At 41.1% G+C, this 17,156-nt stretch overlaps 1 protein-coding gene across 15 annotated transcripts in view; it reads left to right on the top strand.

Annotated features, from left to right (window-relative positions):
• Positions 1–17,156, top strand: part of LIMCH1 (LIM and calponin homology domains 1) — a 282,053-nt gene that overhangs the window by 244,197 nt on the left and 20,700 nt on the right. For 14 of the 15 annotated variants that reach the window (XM_075930515.1, XM_075930519.1, XM_075930518.1 and 11 more), the window contains 4 exons: positions 7,245–7,273; positions 8,432–8,515; positions 12,829–12,921; positions 14,245–14,349. In XM_075930515.1, coding sequence (XP_075786630.1) covers positions 7,245–7,273; positions 8,432–8,515; positions 12,829–12,921; positions 14,245–14,349 — 311 coding nt within the window. The remainder of the gene's footprint in view (positions 1–7,244; positions 7,274–8,431; positions 8,516–12,828; positions 12,922–14,244; positions 14,350–17,156) is intronic. The other variant, XM_075930516.1, reaches the window with a different exon arrangement.

The raw sequence follows: 17,156 nt of genomic DNA, 5'->3' as shown, positions 1-17,156 counted from the left end.
GACAGGCATCCTTGCATGGAGAAGAACCTCAGCCCCATCAGGAACACTCTGAGGAGGAAGATCCTGACAGAGCCACTTGTCTCTTCAGGATTATCATCATCTTCACCAGATGAGGTGGTAGCACTGTGTGATTATCAGGACTTGACAAATGGCGGCAAAAGCCGCTCGCCAGCCCCACACTGCGAAAGCACAAGAGCTGCATTGCGCAGGTGCACGCCACCAGTAAACAGAGCGTACGGCTGAAATCTACTCGCCATGGGCGAGTAGATTCTATAGTTTGTCGAGCCCTGGTGATTATAGGCCAGAGGTGGGCAAACTTTTTGACCCAATGGCCACATCAGGTTATAGAGCGCCATGCATGTTCACAAAATTGGAGTTGGGATGTAGGAGGGTGTGAGGACTCTGGCTAGGAATAAGGGCTCTGAGGTGGGGCCAGATATGAGTGTGGGAGAGAGCTCTGAGCTGGGACTGAGGGGGGCACTGGGTTGGGACAAGGGACTGGAGTGTGCAGGGATATGAGGGCTTTGAGGTGGGCTGTGGATGAGCAGTATAGGAGGGTGCTCTGGGCTGGGATTGAGAGCTCAGACGATGGGAAGGGGATCACGGCTGGGATAGGGGCTGGGATGTAGGAGAGAAGGGAGGGTCAGAGGCAGCAGTGCAGAATGACAGGGGACTCCCCAGAAATGGGGTCGAAGTGCACTGGCTGCTGGTCCTACCTCTGGGGACTAACAAATAGTCGTGTAGCCACTAAAATTTCATGCAGTTACGCAACTATTCAATTACACTATCTCACATCCCTAGTTACAACCTGGGACAAGGGGCTGAGGTGTGGAACGGAATTCAGAGTGTGGGTTCCAGCTGGGTGCGCTTAGCTTGGGCATCTCCTAGTGAGTGGTGCAGGAGGATATGGCAGGCTCCTTGGCTGCCTTGACTCCGTACTACTCCTGAAAGTGGACTCCATGTCTGGCCTCTAGGCAGAGGGGCCAGGCAGTTCTGTGTGGTGCACATTACCCGCACCCACGGACCACCGCTCCTGCAGCTCCCATTGGCCAGGATTCCTGGTCAATGGAAGCCATGGAGCCAGGGCCGGACTAAGAGGTAGGCTAGCCGGGCAGCTGCCCTGGGTGCCAACCTATGGGGGGGGCACCTGGCTCCCGGCGGGCTGCAGGGGCCGCCCGGGGTGGGGGCTGTGTTAATCCCCACAGCACCAGCCAGCAGCACCCTTTCCCCCGCAGCCGCAGGGCCCTGCACGGCCAGGCGCAGCCCGCCCTGGGCTGTGCGCCATTGGCAGAGGCCGGGCCGACTCAGCAGCGCATGCACCGTGCATCTGCCCAAGCGCCCCAGGGGCGGGCCCGCGCATGCGTCATGCGCCCGGAGGCGGGGCCGCTTGTCCTGGGGGAAAGGCCTGCGCATGCGCTGTGAGCCCAGAGGTGGGGCCATGCGCCCCGGGGCCGGCGCAATGCGCCTGGAGTCCGGGGCACCAAAATGGCTCGAGCCGGCCCTGCATGGAGCTGGTGCTGGGAATAAGGGCAACACACACAGCTTCCTTGATCACCCTTCTTGCTGTGGGCTGGATGAAATGAAGCAGTAGGCCAGATTCAGCCCACAGGCCATGTGTTCCCTACCCATGCTCTATATGCTCTTGAAGAAGTATAGGAATCTCCTCAAAACTTACTGGATGTCCTTCACAGCGTGGCTCCTAATAAAGTGGCACTGTCAATCAATGAGGTCATTTTAGGACTGGCCAACATAGTCTGCAGTTCTCCAGACACTGGCATTCCTAATCCAAAAAGAATGTAGAAAAAATATTTGTGTACATCTAAGGGAGTGGTGGACTCAGAAGATACAGCTTCCCACTTGATGGCAACTTTGGTGGTGAGATGGGGTTCATGGTTTTAATCTTCCTCGAACAGGAGCCACATGGCTTGGTGGAAGAGAGTATCTTTTAACAGTGGAGATTCTCCTTCTGGGATCTCTTCACATCTCAAGAAACCAAAAAAGTCCAAGCTTCTGCTCCTGAGCAGCCAGAGCCCACAATGTCAGAAGAGATGCATTTATGTTATGGTGACTGGAACTGCTGATGTATGCAAACCCACTCCTGTGTCTCCTCTCTCAAATCTCGAGAGAGATCAAACAAGACAAAACATCGCTGATTATAGTTGTTCCTCAGCTGTCAAGATAGTTGTGATTCACTGGTGTTGTCCAGCTGATCTTGATGTTACATTGTGAATGCATTCCAGAAATCTTGGAGTTCCATCTGAAGTGGGTCATCAGTCTAAAATCCCATGCTGCCAAAGAAGTTACACTCTGGATGTTGGTCCAGCCTTGGCATTCTGCCTTCAGAGGGCAAAATCCTTCAGGAATCTCATTAACTCTGTCTCTTTTTCCTGAATGTATATGAGAGGAAATACACAATTTCTAAAAAAAAATTTAGGTTGCTTTGCTATGACATGACAGTGACCCCTCATGAAGCATGAGTACAAGGAGCAGAAGCACATAGGTGCAGACCAACAAACACAGCTAACGAAAAACTGTCAGTCCCAGGTGCATGGAGCACATGTGCTCCTTGAGTGGAATGCACATGGCCACACATTCCAATACTCCAGTTACTATATACGATGTCATCTTTTTAAAAGGAAATAATTATTTTCCACCAAAACAGTTTCTTCTGATCTAGTACTGTTAATGAAGCTCTGTGGTGATAGTTGCACTGTTGTCACTACCTACTTTAAATACAACCACAGATATGTGGTACAAGTCAGTAAGATCAAAATGGCACTATCTAGCATACCTCTGACATTGTATTTAAGAGTTGTTACATTTTACTAATCCTGCTCTCCTAAGTTGATGACAATAGCTTAGTTAAGTTGGGGAGCTGACTGTAAGCAAGGCCTGGCCTATCTTTTAAGGTCTGTGAGAGCAAGGGAGAGTCATCTGGGATAAGTTGTAGGCTCTTGATGAGGGTGTATTGAAGAGGTTTTAACAGGATTGTAATTAATGGGCACTGGAGTTGTGTTGCTTTCTTTGTTGGGTCTGTCCTGTAGTGTGTGACTTCTGGGTGCCCACCTGGTTTTGTTAGTTTGTTTCTTCACTTCCCCAGGTGGGTTCTGTAGTTTTAAGAATGCTTGATAGAGATCGTATAGGTGTTTGCCTCTCTCTGAGAGATTGGAGTAAATGCAGTTGTATCTTAGGACTTGGCTGTAGGCAATAGATTGTGTAATGTGTTCTGGATGAAAGCTGGAGGAATGTAGGTAAGTATAGAGTTTAGTAAATTTCTGGTACAGGGTAGTGTTTGTGATCATCACTTACTTGCACTGTAGCATCCAGCAAGTGGATCTCTTGTGTGGAGTGATGCTAACTTTAAGGTATAAATTGTCCCAAATCTGAAGTAGTCATGGGTGAGAACAAAATCTCAAAGCTCAAACCAGAAATCTGGAGACACAGTTCAACTTGAAAGTTGCCATCCTCAAGCAAAGAATTTTCAAAAACAGGCTGTAACATGAAACTGCTAGGCTGAAATTCATATGCAAATTTGACACCATCAGAGTGGATCTGAATAGGAACTGGAAATGGCTCTCATTACAATAAATAATTTTCCACTTTAAGTATTCTCACCTTCTTATCCACATCCACTCTGAGTAAATTAGCTCTGATGTAATTAGTTCATCTCTGTATCCCAACTATCTGTTTCTTTTTCTTTCACTTCATGCATCTAACGAAGTGAGTTGCAATTCATGAAAGCTTATGTCATAATAAATTCATTAGTCTTTAAGGTGCCACTGGATTCCTTGTTGCTTTTTGCTGAAACAGTCTAATGTGGCTACATCTGAAACTTGATTTCTTTTGGTAATAAAAATGTTTGGCGCTAATTTCTGTCCTCATACTCATGAGTGGTGCTTAGTAAAGTGAATAATAACAATGCATATATCCTGCATACACTTCAATATACCTTACAAATATTTGAAGTTGCTGTAAATCACAAAAAATATCCTTTTCCCCTTCTTTACAAAGATATGACACTTCTTATTCTTTAGCATGTGCAGATGTATATGTGTATGCAATATAATACACATAGCAATCAGAAATTATAGAGTAACACCAGGGATTGTCTGACTTTCTAGTGTCCCCTGAAACTTTTGGGTCAGTGTTTATTGGCAATGCAAAGACTTCTCCCCCTTCCTCTTGTTTTCAGGAATGAAATTGCTCTAGATCAGTGGTCACCAACTAGTAAATCGGGATCTAATGGTAGAACTTGGAACCTCTGACAAGTTATCTTGACTGGTTTGGCCAGGAAGCTATCAAGCACTGGTGCTTCCGTTGCTCATGCAACCTACTGTCATGCTACTCCTGCCCTCTGCCTTGGAGCTGCTCCCCAGAGCCTCCTGCTTTTGCTGTGCAGAGTGTGGGAGCGAGAAGAGGGGGGCACTGATGTCAGGATCTCTCTCCACACAGTGAAAAGGGGACGGAGGAAGCTTAGCAATGCAAATCTCTGTCACTTTCATGTGGCTGCGTCTAGACTGGCAAGTTTTTCCGCAAAATCAGCTGCTTTTGCAGAAAAACTTACCAGCTGTCTACACTGGCTGCTTGAATTTCTGAAAGAACACTGACTTCCTACTGTCTGAAATCAGTGCTTCTTGCGGAAATACTATGCTGCTCCCGTTCGGGCAAAAGTCCTTTTGCGCAAAACAAACTCAGGTTTGTTTTGCGCAAAAAAGCCCCAATCATGAAAATGGCGATCGGGGATTTTTTGCGAAAAAGCACGTCTAGATTGGCACGGACACTTTTCCAAAAAAAGTGCTTTTGCGGAAAAGCATCTGTGCCAATCTAGACGCTCTTTTCCACAAATGCTTTTAACAGAAAACTTTTCCGCTAAAAGCATTTGCGGAAAATCATGCCAGTCTAGACGTAGCCAGAGTGTGTATCTGTCATTCTCACAAACACACACTATCCTTCACTCACATCTCCCACTCCAACACAAACGTGGGGGGTTGTTACTTCTTTTATTGCTTGCAAAGTGGATTATTTTTGGTTTTTTATTCATCTGTGCATTTCATAATTTTCATTTCTCTCTTACACTTACATTTAATTCTTTGGATAGTGAGTTCTAAAATGCCTAACCTCTCGTGACAGGAGTCATTATCCTTGTGGTATTTGCTGCTCCTGGAAATGGCTGGCATGTCTCTGCAGCCCCAGAGAAAGGCAGAGCAGGACATGCTGTCCTTGCCTGCAGACACCACTCCTGCAGCTCCCATTTATCAATAACGAGGCACCGTGGCCAGTAGAAGCTGTGGGCTCAGTGCCTGTAGAAGAGGGGCAGCATATGGCGCCATGGATCCATTGCTGTACATGCCAGCTGCTTTCAGGAGTGGTGCAGAGCCAGGGCAAGAGTAAGCCTGCCTTAACCCCACTGCTCCATCATTTGGAAGCCATCTCAGTTAAACGGTGACCAGCCAGAGCCTGTTTCCTGAACTCCTGTCCCAACCCTGAACCTCCTCCTACACCCAACCTCCTCCCTCAGATGTGAGTCCTCCTGTACCCAAACTCTTTCCCAGAGCTTGCACCCTGAAACTCCTCCTGGACCCCAGTCCCCCACGCTGGGCTAAGGCTGGAGTCCCTCCCACACTCCAGACTCCTTGGCCCAAGACCAGAGCCTGCACCCCAACCCTCTAACCCAGCTTGGTGAAAGTGAAAGAGAAAGGGGGATAGAGTGAGCAGGGTGAGGCCTCAGAGAAGGGTGGAACAAGGGCAGGGCGTTAAAGAAGGGGCGGGAAGGAGGCGGGGCAAGGGTATTTGGGTTTGAGGTAGATCTTACATTGTACTTAAATTGAAAAAGTGATCTTGTGGTTAAAAAGGTTGGAGACCACTGCTCTAGATGGCATTTGTGGAAAGTAAAAACAACTCTGAGTGGAAATCGAAATTGAATTGGTTATAAGTTGAGAAATGCTTCACCAATAATGCAACTTAAGCATTAGTTTAAACTAAAGAAGAGAACAGCCATACATTGAGTAACAGAATGTAGATATTTTAATTTTTAGCAATGCTTCATGTGCTCCAGTGCCCACATAGAATAGATGGTGCTGAGAAAGTCAAACAATGCAAGACAACTTAAACAGCTATGATATAAACTCATCATGAGTTTTTACCTATGAGATTTTAAAAATATAAGATTCTGATTGGGAGGGAAATGTCTTTAATTACCCACTAGTCTGTGAGGGGTCTTTTTAATTAAGTATTCCACACCAAAAAAATTAAATACTAATAGCATTTCACCTAATAAAAACCCATGGAAAATTACGCTCAAACTAATTTTGGTCAACCAGCCTTTAAAGCGATTAATGAATAATTTAAAAATCCATTCTGTCTCTGAGTTTTCTTCTACCTAGTTATCAGTTTGCTTTTTCACATTGTCATATTACTTGTTTTGTTTCTGTTCTGCCATCCACTCTAGAGTCACCCAGCTGTGCCAGTGTTCCGCTTAAGGTTCGGAACTCCTGGCGACGCTCACAGTTTTTCTCACAGTCAGGTAAATGATGCACTGGGAGTAACTGCATCTTTCCCGCTGCACAGAGTAGTAGGTGTGTTTAAAATGTGTGCTGGGGCAAAAGCTGATGATCACTGGTACTTATTTCCACTGTCTGCTTTCATAGAAAGTGCCTATTCCTGTTGCACAGTTGGCAAAGAGCTGTTGGATTATGTACAGGTTTAATGCTTTGGTTTCAGACACCAAAATAATTCTCATTTGCTTTTAAATTCATTTTTACTTTGCATCTGTTTTTAAGCCGTTTAGTTCAAAGGCTCTTAATAGAAAATGGCAATGGCTCTCTTGGTAACAGTGATACTTGAATAGTGTATTCCCTTGACATGTCCTACCCTTGCTCTGCTTTTTTTTCTTTCCCCACATTGAATAGTGAAGGGAAAGTTAAATTAAATCCGATAACACTCTGTTCAGACACTGCTAATGACTCTGACCAAAAGTAGTTGTCAGTAGCTAGTGATAGCTTAGAACCTATTGTTGTTATGTTCTTCGTAGTCATATCAAAAATACTTTTGGTGGTGGAGGGTACAATCTATTGTTCTTATCTGTGGTATCACGATTTTTCATTGCTGCTGGTTGTGGGGCAATTATAAAGTTAAAAAGTTGAATTGTTAGCTTCCCCTTCATGTAGCTGTGGCTAGGGTTTTTTTTTATTTCAAGTTAAAATAAAGCATATTTGATCATCTTAATTTTTGTTATTTTCTTGTAGCAGATTCTGATAATAGTGACCAGTCAAATGTAAGTAATTTCTTTACACTATTCTTAATAGCAAAATATTAGTGTGTATAATGTAGAGATTTGCATGATTCTTTTGCAAACTGTTTCAAACTAGACTGAACAGGATAGAGAAAACTCAACTCTTTTAACCAAAAGAAAAGAAATATGATCCAAAACACTTCATACACTTGTAAACAAATATGGGGCTGCATTCTTTTCTCAGTTACACCTGTACAATCCCATCAGCATCAGTGAAGTTGCACATGTCTACACTGAGAGTAGAATTTTCCTCTTAACCAGGAGAAATGCAGTAGTATGCTGTGTGGATTCCATTTGGCCAGATTGTACATACTTGCTTAACTTTGAGAATGAATAGTCCCATTAGCTTTAGGGCTCTGTGACTGTTTATATGTTCCTTCTGATTACATTCAAAGTCATTATTACATACGAGAAATTATCAACAGATCAAAATCCATTATCCCTCAAGGAAACCCACAATATATTAGAACACAGTGCATTCTGTATTCCACGTACTGCTCATTTGAAAAGACTTTTTTTTGAGAATGCATACGACTCATAACGTAGAGTGATCTAAAATATGTAGAGGCTTCCATTTCTAAAGAAAAAATGTAACACATCACATAGTGGATCTCTGATCTGACTGAGACCCATGGATGTTATTTCAATATTAATAATATCTTAAGTCAAGACTTGAGTTTGGATATTGTGTCCAAGATCTGAAAAGTGTGAACATTGTTCTACTGTGATAATTTATTTTTATGCCTGTGGTGTAAGGGGATTATTTTCAGGGAAAACAAACACTTGTTTATTTTTCTCAACTAAATTTGTATATTTATGTCTGTAAATCAAATCTTCTTGGAATGTCTTCCCAACATCTACCTGATGTTTTCCTAGTTCTTATTTGCAAACCAAACTATTTTTCTCTAACTTGGATATATTGCAAAATAAAACCATTTCCAATTGATGATGAAGCTAGGGATAGTGTTAGGTAACCATGAGAAGTACTATAAATTGAAGCAATTATAAATCTGATTTCCACTTCTGGTTTAACATCTTCACTGTGGAAGAATAGCTTATGTGATTACATTGTGTAGCTTTTTAGCATTGTCTGATGATTTATATTGCTAGATCCTAGTAACCTCGTTCAATTTATTTAAGCGTTTCAGTTTTTGGTCCTGGGATCCAGAAGAGGAACGAAAGCGACAGGAAAGATGGCAGCATGAACAGGAACGCTTGCTTCAGGTACTTGTGCTACTAAATTTCTTCCCACAATTGTTTAGTTGTTTTTCAGTAGAATTGTCACTCTTGTCAGACTTTGAGCAGTATAGTTCACTTTTGACTGTTTAAATTTTAGTTTCAAAACTAAACATTTTATATTAATCAAATAAACCATACATTTGGTTGAAGATAATGCTGAACACACCAGAGAATTTAATTGGTTAAACTGTAAACAATATTTAGATTTATTGTTGAAAAATCTTTCTGTCTAATTTATGTCTATAAAGAATTTACAGTGATTTTTAATTGTCTCGTTTTTTGGAGGGGAATTAGAAATACTAACTAAGGAAAAAAGTGAATAATTTAATTACAGGCAGTCCCTGGGTTACATGGATCCGACTTACATCGGATCCCTACTTACAAACGGGGTGAGGCAACCCCGCACTAGCTGCTTCCCCCCAGCAGACCAGGGAGACGCGAAGCTAGTGCCCTCTCCCCCCCCAGCAGACCAGGGAGACACGGAGTGGCTTTTCTCAGCAGACACCTCAGCTTGAGAATAAAGGATTGAGGGAAGTGAGGTGTGGGAGAATAAAACTGAGCTCTGGAGAAATGTTTGGCTAGAGTTTCCCCTACAATATGTACCAGTTCCGACTTACATACAAATTCAGCTTAAGAACAAACCTACAGTCCCTATCTTGTACGTAACCCGGGGATTGCCTGTAATTTGTGGTAAGTGCTTGTAAAACATTGTTTTGTCAAGCATGTGAAAAGTAAGTTAATTTTATTAAAGGAGGAGACGTTAAATGTATCGATTAAAAATAGTGATTTTTTTTGTTTTGTGAAATACCCTATCATGCCTCATACTTTTAAATAATAGACTTTTATAAAGATATACTTAAGAAAAACATAAGATACATGAAAATATATTTCAATTATTTGCTTTTCTTTAGCTTACTTCAATAACATGCTATTTTTCAGTATTGGATTTGTTTTCAGAGATGTGCTGTTTTTAAAAATACAAAAGTAAAATACTGCAAAACAGTTTATGACTTAATGTGAGTTGAAGAATGGTTATCCACATCTATAATGGCAAAGGTCGTAACTTCTTTATGGGTTTAGTTCTCAGTGCTATGTTTTGCTTATGTCAACTAGAGTTATCTACAATATGTGAACTTGTAAATCAGTTCCATGTATAGGGACTTTTCCTAATCAGCATACAGCTTTCACCAGTTCCACCCTTTTCTAACTTCTGTTGTAAGTTATCTGTGCCCTGAACCACCATACTTGGGTAGTAAGCTGATAAAAGAAAATAGAAATATATCTTGGATGGGGATGAGAACACTGAATACCACTTCCTCTTTAGCACCAAACTTGGTTTTCCAGAAGACCAGCTCATTAAGAACAAAGTGCTAGAACTAAGTGATTGGACAATAAAATGGCAAATGAAATGTAATCTTAATAAATGTGAAGTAATGCACATTGTAAAAAATAATCCCAACTATATATACAATATGATGGAGACTAATTTGGCTACAACTGCTCAAGAGAGAGATCTTGGAGTCACTGTGGATAGTTCTCTGAAAATATCCACTCAGTGTGCAGCTGCAGTCAAAAAAGCAAATAGAATGTTAGGAATAATTTAAAAAAGGATAGAGAATAAGACCCAGAATATCTTATTGCCTCTATATAAAACCATGGTATGCCCACATCTTGATACTGTGTACAGGTTTGGTCGCCTCATCTCAAAAAATATATTGGCATTGGAAAAGGTTCCGAAAAGGGCAACAAAAATGATTAAGGGTTCAGAACGGGTCCCCTATGAAGACAGATTAAAAAGACTTGGACTTTTCAGTTTAGAAAAGAGGAGACTAAGGAGGGGGATATGATAGAGGTCTATACAATCAGGACTGGTATGGAAAAAGTGAATAAGGAAAAGTTATTTACTTATTCCCACAATATAAGAACTAGGGGTCACAAAATGAAATTAATAGGCAGCAGGTTTAAAACAAATAAAAGGGTATTAGCTGGGATGGATAGGGATGGTATCCCTAGCCTCTGTTTCTCTGGAGGTAGGTGAAGAGGGGATCATGTGAGGAATCTTGTGAGGATTATCTGTGTGATTCATTGCTCTGGGACATTTGGTATTGGCCATTGTCGGCAGACAGGATACTGGGCTAGATGGACTTTTGGTCTGACCCACTATTGCCATTCTTATGTTATCTTATGTCTCATGTAGAATCTCTCCAAAACTTTTCCAGAAATTGTGGGGGAAGACTGAGGGTTTGTTTGTTTTGATGGTGATAGAAATGGTTTGTTTTGATGGGTATTCTTGGTTTTGTTTTATTTTTGCATCAGATGAGACTTCCATTTCTGTCTTGTTTTTAACCAGAAGAGTAGTTCACAGGTTCAAGAATAGCTACCAAATACACATTGCATCTTGGGTCTATACTTAAAGCGCACAAAACATAAGCTATGTGATTATTTATTGTTTTTCTTGAAGACTGTATTACTTTTTTCATCCTGAACTTCATTCATATGGGAACATTGCTTACAAACAAGTACTCTGTTAGATTATGAAGATTGTTGTTTGCAGTTGGCTAATTTAAGACCAAGCTAAACTTCATTATAAAGTGGCTTCTAGAAACTTTCTCTGTACAGCTGAGTAGTATAATAAGCAATATGAGAGGGGTTGGGGGTTTTTTTTTGGGGGGGGGGGGGAGGAAATTTCCTGTCCTAGACGAGCAAATCATAGTGGCACACTATTCTCCATGGCTGTGTCTCGACTGGCCAGTTTTTCCGGAAAATCAGCGGCTTTTCCAGAAAAACTTGCCAGCTGTCTACACTGGCCACTTGAATTTCCGTAAAAGCACTGACTTCCTACTGTAAGACATCAGTGCTTCTTGCGGAAATACTATGCTGCTCCCGTTCAGGCAAAAGTCCTTTTGCACAAAGCTTTTGCGCAAAAGGGCCAGTGTAGACAGCTCAGATTTGTTTTCCGCAAAAAAGCCCCAATCGCGAAAATGGCCATCAGGGCTTTTTTCCGGAAAAGCGTCCGTGCCAATCTGGACGCTCTGTTCCGAAAATGCTTTTAATGGAAAACTTTTCCGTTAAAAGCATTTCCGGAAAATCATGCCAATCTAGACGCAGCCCATCTGCAAAGAAAGAAATTGAAACTTCCTCATGTCACTCAATAATGAACCAAGAGAACAATCTTGATAGGCTCCAGGGAGGTCTTGTTTCTCCTTTTCCCTAGCAAGGAAGAAGATTGGGATGGATGGTAATGAAAATACAGGTTTACATATTTAAAACTGATTACTTTTGACCAGCATTTCCTTCTTGAGCTTAGTATCTTTATACCTCATACATTTTTATTTCTATTTGTTGTTTACTCCATTCCAAAATTAAATGTTCATCAGATTAGGTGGAGTCGATTTCACATTTACCTGGTAACAACATTTATAATAAACAAATTTCTTCTGGGTCAGGGTTTTATGTTCTCAGTATTTTTAACCTTTGTTTTGCACAGTATTTTGGAGGAAGAAGGTTGTAACCAAAGTGCAGAGGAAATGGCTGTTCCAATAGAATGAAAAGAGTTTTGACACCACAGCATTTTAAAGAGCTCTTTATGAGATTCTCTTTTGATTCAGGACACATGCAAGGCTGGGGAGATTCAAGAAATAATCCCATCCAGGAAGAAAACCAACTACTCAGCTAATCATCATCTTATCCACTTCAGACCTTTATACAATGTCTATTTATCTTATGAACCTACATGGTTTTTCATCTTTCATTAAATTGTACTAGCAGCAGCTTATCTTTATTAGATTAGTGCCAAAGCTAATATTTGCAAAGCCTGGTTAAATTCAGAAGCTATTTTAGACCCAATGATTAATGCAAAATCCATGCTTTAAATATATTGGAATGTTTTGATAGCTTTTTCTGAACTCTTCATATCTTCCTAAGCTATGATTGTTTTTAAATGCTTCAGATAAGTTTCATTTTGAACAGCATCTAGCATTTGAAAGCTCCTAACTAGCCAAACTTGATATAGCACTTTTAAGTGTTTCTGGTGTTTTGCAATAAGCTAAAAGTACTAAACAATATAAAACTTCCCTGGGGACATTGTGGAGGGGAGAGCAAAGAGAAGTTTGTTCGTGTTCTTGTATTTACATTGCATGCCTGTTTTTTGATGAGCCAGTTTCTAGTGGGTCTAATTTCCTGATACATAGCAGATATTGCAGAACATAAGTATTGCCTTGTAATCATTGCACGTAAACTGATAAAAAGAATCCCTACTAAGTTTCCTATTGACTAGATTGTGCTAAAATTCTGTACAGGAGAGGTACCAAAAGGAGCAGGACAAGCTGAAAGAAGAATGGGAAAAAGCACAGAAAGAAGTTGAAGAGGAGGAGCGTAGATACTATGAGGAGGTATAACATTCAAAAGAAGCACGTTTAAGAGGAGATCTTGTAGTTCTAGTGCAGGGGTATTTTGCTTCTATGCATTTTTTAAGTATTTTAATAGTGGGACTGTCATTTGCAGACCAACCAGTTCAAAGATCCTTTATGTGAGAAGGTTTACATCTTGGCAATGGACTGTTACTTTAACTAGTTTTTATTTTCATGCCCTTGTTTTGTCCTATGCTCAGGTCATCCCTTTGTCCTGCTTCAGTGGTGCAGTTAGCTTGGAAAATGTTTGGATCTCTTGAGTTGTTGTCATGTTCATTGTTTGTTTTTAATCATACTTTTATGTACTGTAGTTAGGCAGATTAACATGGACTAAGCAGATCTTGAGTAGTAAATGGCATATTGATGACCTCGAGGAGAGGTAAAACATCTTTCTGAACTCTCTGCACTTCTTATGCACCCACCATCACACTGGCCAGCCACATAAAATTACTTAGAAAATCTTACTTTAGGAAATCTGTCTATGCTACAGATGCAGTGACATAGGAAAGAGGTGTCAGAAGGGTTTAGGTGACATTAATCAGGCATTCCCAATATGAGTGTGCACATCAATAAATACGTACATATGCTTGATTAGCAGCAGTCGTGACTTCACTCGGCCATGACTAGACCCACAACTTCACCTGTAAGACAGTGGCATTCATAATATAATGGGGTTTGTAGTGAAGTTGACTAGAGAAAATTTTGATGAAGTCCTACCAAATTTTATACTCTTGCTTTTGGAGACCTAGCAAAGCTACGTATGTAGGTAGTGCAATGGCATATACAATTCAGTGTTGTCAAAATTAAAGAAATGAACATTGGAAGGAGTAACTTCAGCTAATTCTATAATAATAACTCTGTTCTGTTTGAAGAATGGGATAGAGGATAATACTGAAAAATATTACAAAGCCATTAAATAAAATAGTAATACATCCTCACTGGGAATAGTGTCCCATTCTGGTTAGCCCATCACAAAAAAAGATACAGTGTGAGTACGAAGCATTCAGAGATAGGTAATGAAAATGACTTGAGTCTTGAAGCAAAAGCAAAACTGAGAAAAGGACAAATTTCTTACAGAATACATAACTGTCAATTAAAATACCCTGCCATATGATATTGAGTCCAGTTACTTTGCATTGCATGCTCAGCAACTTTGAAGATCGGGCCACTTAGCTAAGTGTCTAAATATGAATTTGTAAGCCCAACTTTATATTCTTGCTTCTGAAGATCTTATCCAGAGTTCGTTGGCAAGCCTCATGTTTAAATCTCTCCTCTTCCTCCTTTCTGTTCCCACCTCTCCTTTAGGAACGCAAGATAATTGAGGATACTCTAGTTCCATTCACTGTTTCTTCAAGCTCTGCTGAGCCCCTCTTCACTTCTTCCTCTGTCACTGAAGGAAATGGGACAGTGGTGAGTGTCTGAGTGCAAAGTAGGAGTTAATGAAAACAAGACAGTAAAGGCAAATCTATGTTCATTGTCAAGTTAGATCATGCCCTAATGATCAACAGAGTCTACGGATGGCATGAAAGGCAGTTTTTGTGAACCCCCCGTCTTACTTTTAAGAGCACTTCTCAATTCGCGTAGTTCATTTTTTAACTGATGAAAAAGCCCAGTTATGCCTCTGAGAACTATGCAGTGCTTAAATAAAATGTATTATAAATAAAGAGCCCAACCCCAAAGCAAGTTACCACCATCTCACATTAGACAAGAACAGAGTTAAAGTAAAAGTGGCCGGGAGTTGCACAACTCCCCATTAAAAGCAGATAGTGTTCCTCTTCCTCCCCTGTCTTCAGTGAGCATAGCTGCCCTCATTGCTACCACTCTGCTTCAGCTGGTGCAGGCAGATGTCACCCCTGTGTTTCACCCTACTTTGATGATCATATGAAGTCCTACATAATCTAAAATTTGCCTTTTGAATATGGGACCTCTTATGTCTAAAGCAAGATGGAAATAACATAGGAAAGTTCAGGGTCTGATCCTTCCATGGCTCCTGATGCACCCAGTGCCCCACTGGCGAATGTGTTTCACAAAAGGCTAGTCTGACACATTCAACCAGGCCATGGTCTCCATTGCCCAAAGCAGGGTGTGGTACTGTAGAATAGCTTGCTGAAAAATTCTAATAGAGACAAGGAACAACTAATTTCTACCTCATTGGAGGTTATCAAGATCGACACTTTAATGACCACACGTGGCTTTGACCTGAGCTAGCTACTTTGGGGTAAAAAGTAATGGCTTGTCTCCACTAGGATTTTACAGCTAGATAGCTAACTTAAATTTGCAATCCTGCTGAAAAAACACCAGTTTTGGCAGTGAAGACCATGCTGGAGGCCTGACCAGGTTCTGACAGCTTCCCTAGGCTGCATAGATTTTCCGCAGTACTGTCAGCTGTGGACCTACCCAGCACATCCCTTACACTGGGACTTGAAGTGGTCTTCAAAAGGCAGTCTTATGCCTACCTACCACAGTATCTGTGCTAGGGAATCCTCCCATGGCTGGTTACAGGGTTTTTATGATTCCCTTATGTGGTTCTAACCCTTTTTGCATAGCACAGGGAGGCCATACTAGGGGTGAGAAGCACATCCCTAGTACATGACAGCTATCAAGAATAGGTGTGTTTTGCCTTCTAGGAGACTAGAAAGGTTTAGCTTTTACTAGTAAACTCTCAGTCAAAGCCACAGCTTGGCGTCTTCTCTTCTCATTCTAATGGAGAAGGAGATGAACATTTGTCATCCTGAAAGCTCTCTGCTAGACAGTACCTTTAATTTATTAGTGTATTTCAGAACTGACAATCAGATTCTAATCAATAATTGTATTTCTCAGGCAATGGGCAATGTAAATATATAGTCATTTTGTTTCCCATGGGAGTTCTCAACACCTCATCGTGAGCCTGTATTAATCAGCTTTGTTTCTAAAGCTAAACTTTGAAGACTGATACATTTTGTAATTATGCTTTGAATGTTGCATTATCTATCTGTAATCACGGTCTTCTGTAATGGCTTCTATGACTCTATGTTGACCCAGAGAGGAAATGCCCTTCCTTGTTTCAAGTTCACTATAATCATGTTAATTTTTCTACACACTACACCAATCAAATCCAAGATCAGTGTCAGTAAGGTCAAATAACTTTCATTTTTTGTAACATTTTCTCCTTGAAGGCATTTCCTTTATGTGTAACGAATACAGTACACTGTACATCAGAAGCAGGAAACCTGCTAAACAACTAGAGGGACCCCTGGATGATTGAGATGCTAAAAGAGCACTCCAAGAGAATAGTCATTGTAGAGAAACTAAATGAATTCTTTGCTCTGGTCTTCATGGCTGAGGATGTTGGGGAAATTCCCAAATCTGAGTCATTCTATTTAGGTGACAGATCTGAGGAATTGTCCCAGATTGAGGTGTCATTAGAGGAGGTTTTGGAACAGATTGATAAACTTAACAGTAACAAGTCACTGGGACTAGAGAGCATTCACCCAAGAGTGCAATTGCAGAACTATTAACTGTGGTTTGTAACCTATCCTTTAAATCAGATTCTGTACCTCATGACTGGAAAATAGCTAATGTGACGCCAATATTTAAAAAGGTTCTAGAGGTGTTCCTGGAAATTATGGACCAGTAAGTCTAATGTTAGTACCGGGCAAATTAATTGAAACTATAGTAAAGAATAGAATTGTCAGACACACAGATGAACATAATTTGTTGGGGGAAAGTCAACATGGTTTCTGTAAAGAGAAATTATGCCTGGCTAATCTACTAGAGTTCTTTGAGGGGGTCAATAAACATGTGGACAGGGAGATCCAGTAAATATAGCGTACTTAGATTTCCAGAAAGCCTTTGACAAGGTCCCTCACCACAGGCTCTTAAGTAAAGTTAGCTGTTGTGATAAGAAGGAAGGTTCTTTCATGGATTGATAACTGGTTAAAAGACAGGAAACAAAGGATAGGGGTAAACAGATGGGCTACGTCTAAACTGGCATGATTTTCCGCAAATGCTTTTAACGGAAAAGTTTTTCGTTAAATCATTTGCGGAAAAGAGCATCTAGATTGGCACGGACACTTTTCTGCAAAAGCACTTTTTCCGGAAAAGCGTCCGTGCCAATCTAGATGCGGTTTTGCGCAAGAAAGCCCGATCGCCATTTTCGCAATCGGGACTTTTTTTACGCAAAACAATACCATGTTGTCTACACTGGCCCTCATGCGCAAAAGCAGCATAGCATTTCC

The sequence above is a fragment of the Pelodiscus sinensis genome, chromosome 5 (assembly GCF_049634645.1).
Source record: "Pelodiscus sinensis isolate JC-2024 chromosome 5, ASM4963464v1, whole genome shotgun sequence".
Taxonomy (NCBI): Eukaryota; Metazoa; Chordata; order Testudines; family Trionychidae; genus Pelodiscus; species Pelodiscus sinensis.
The sequence above is the reverse complement of the archived record's forward strand: the minus strand, read 5'-3'. Positions and strand labels throughout refer to the sequence as shown.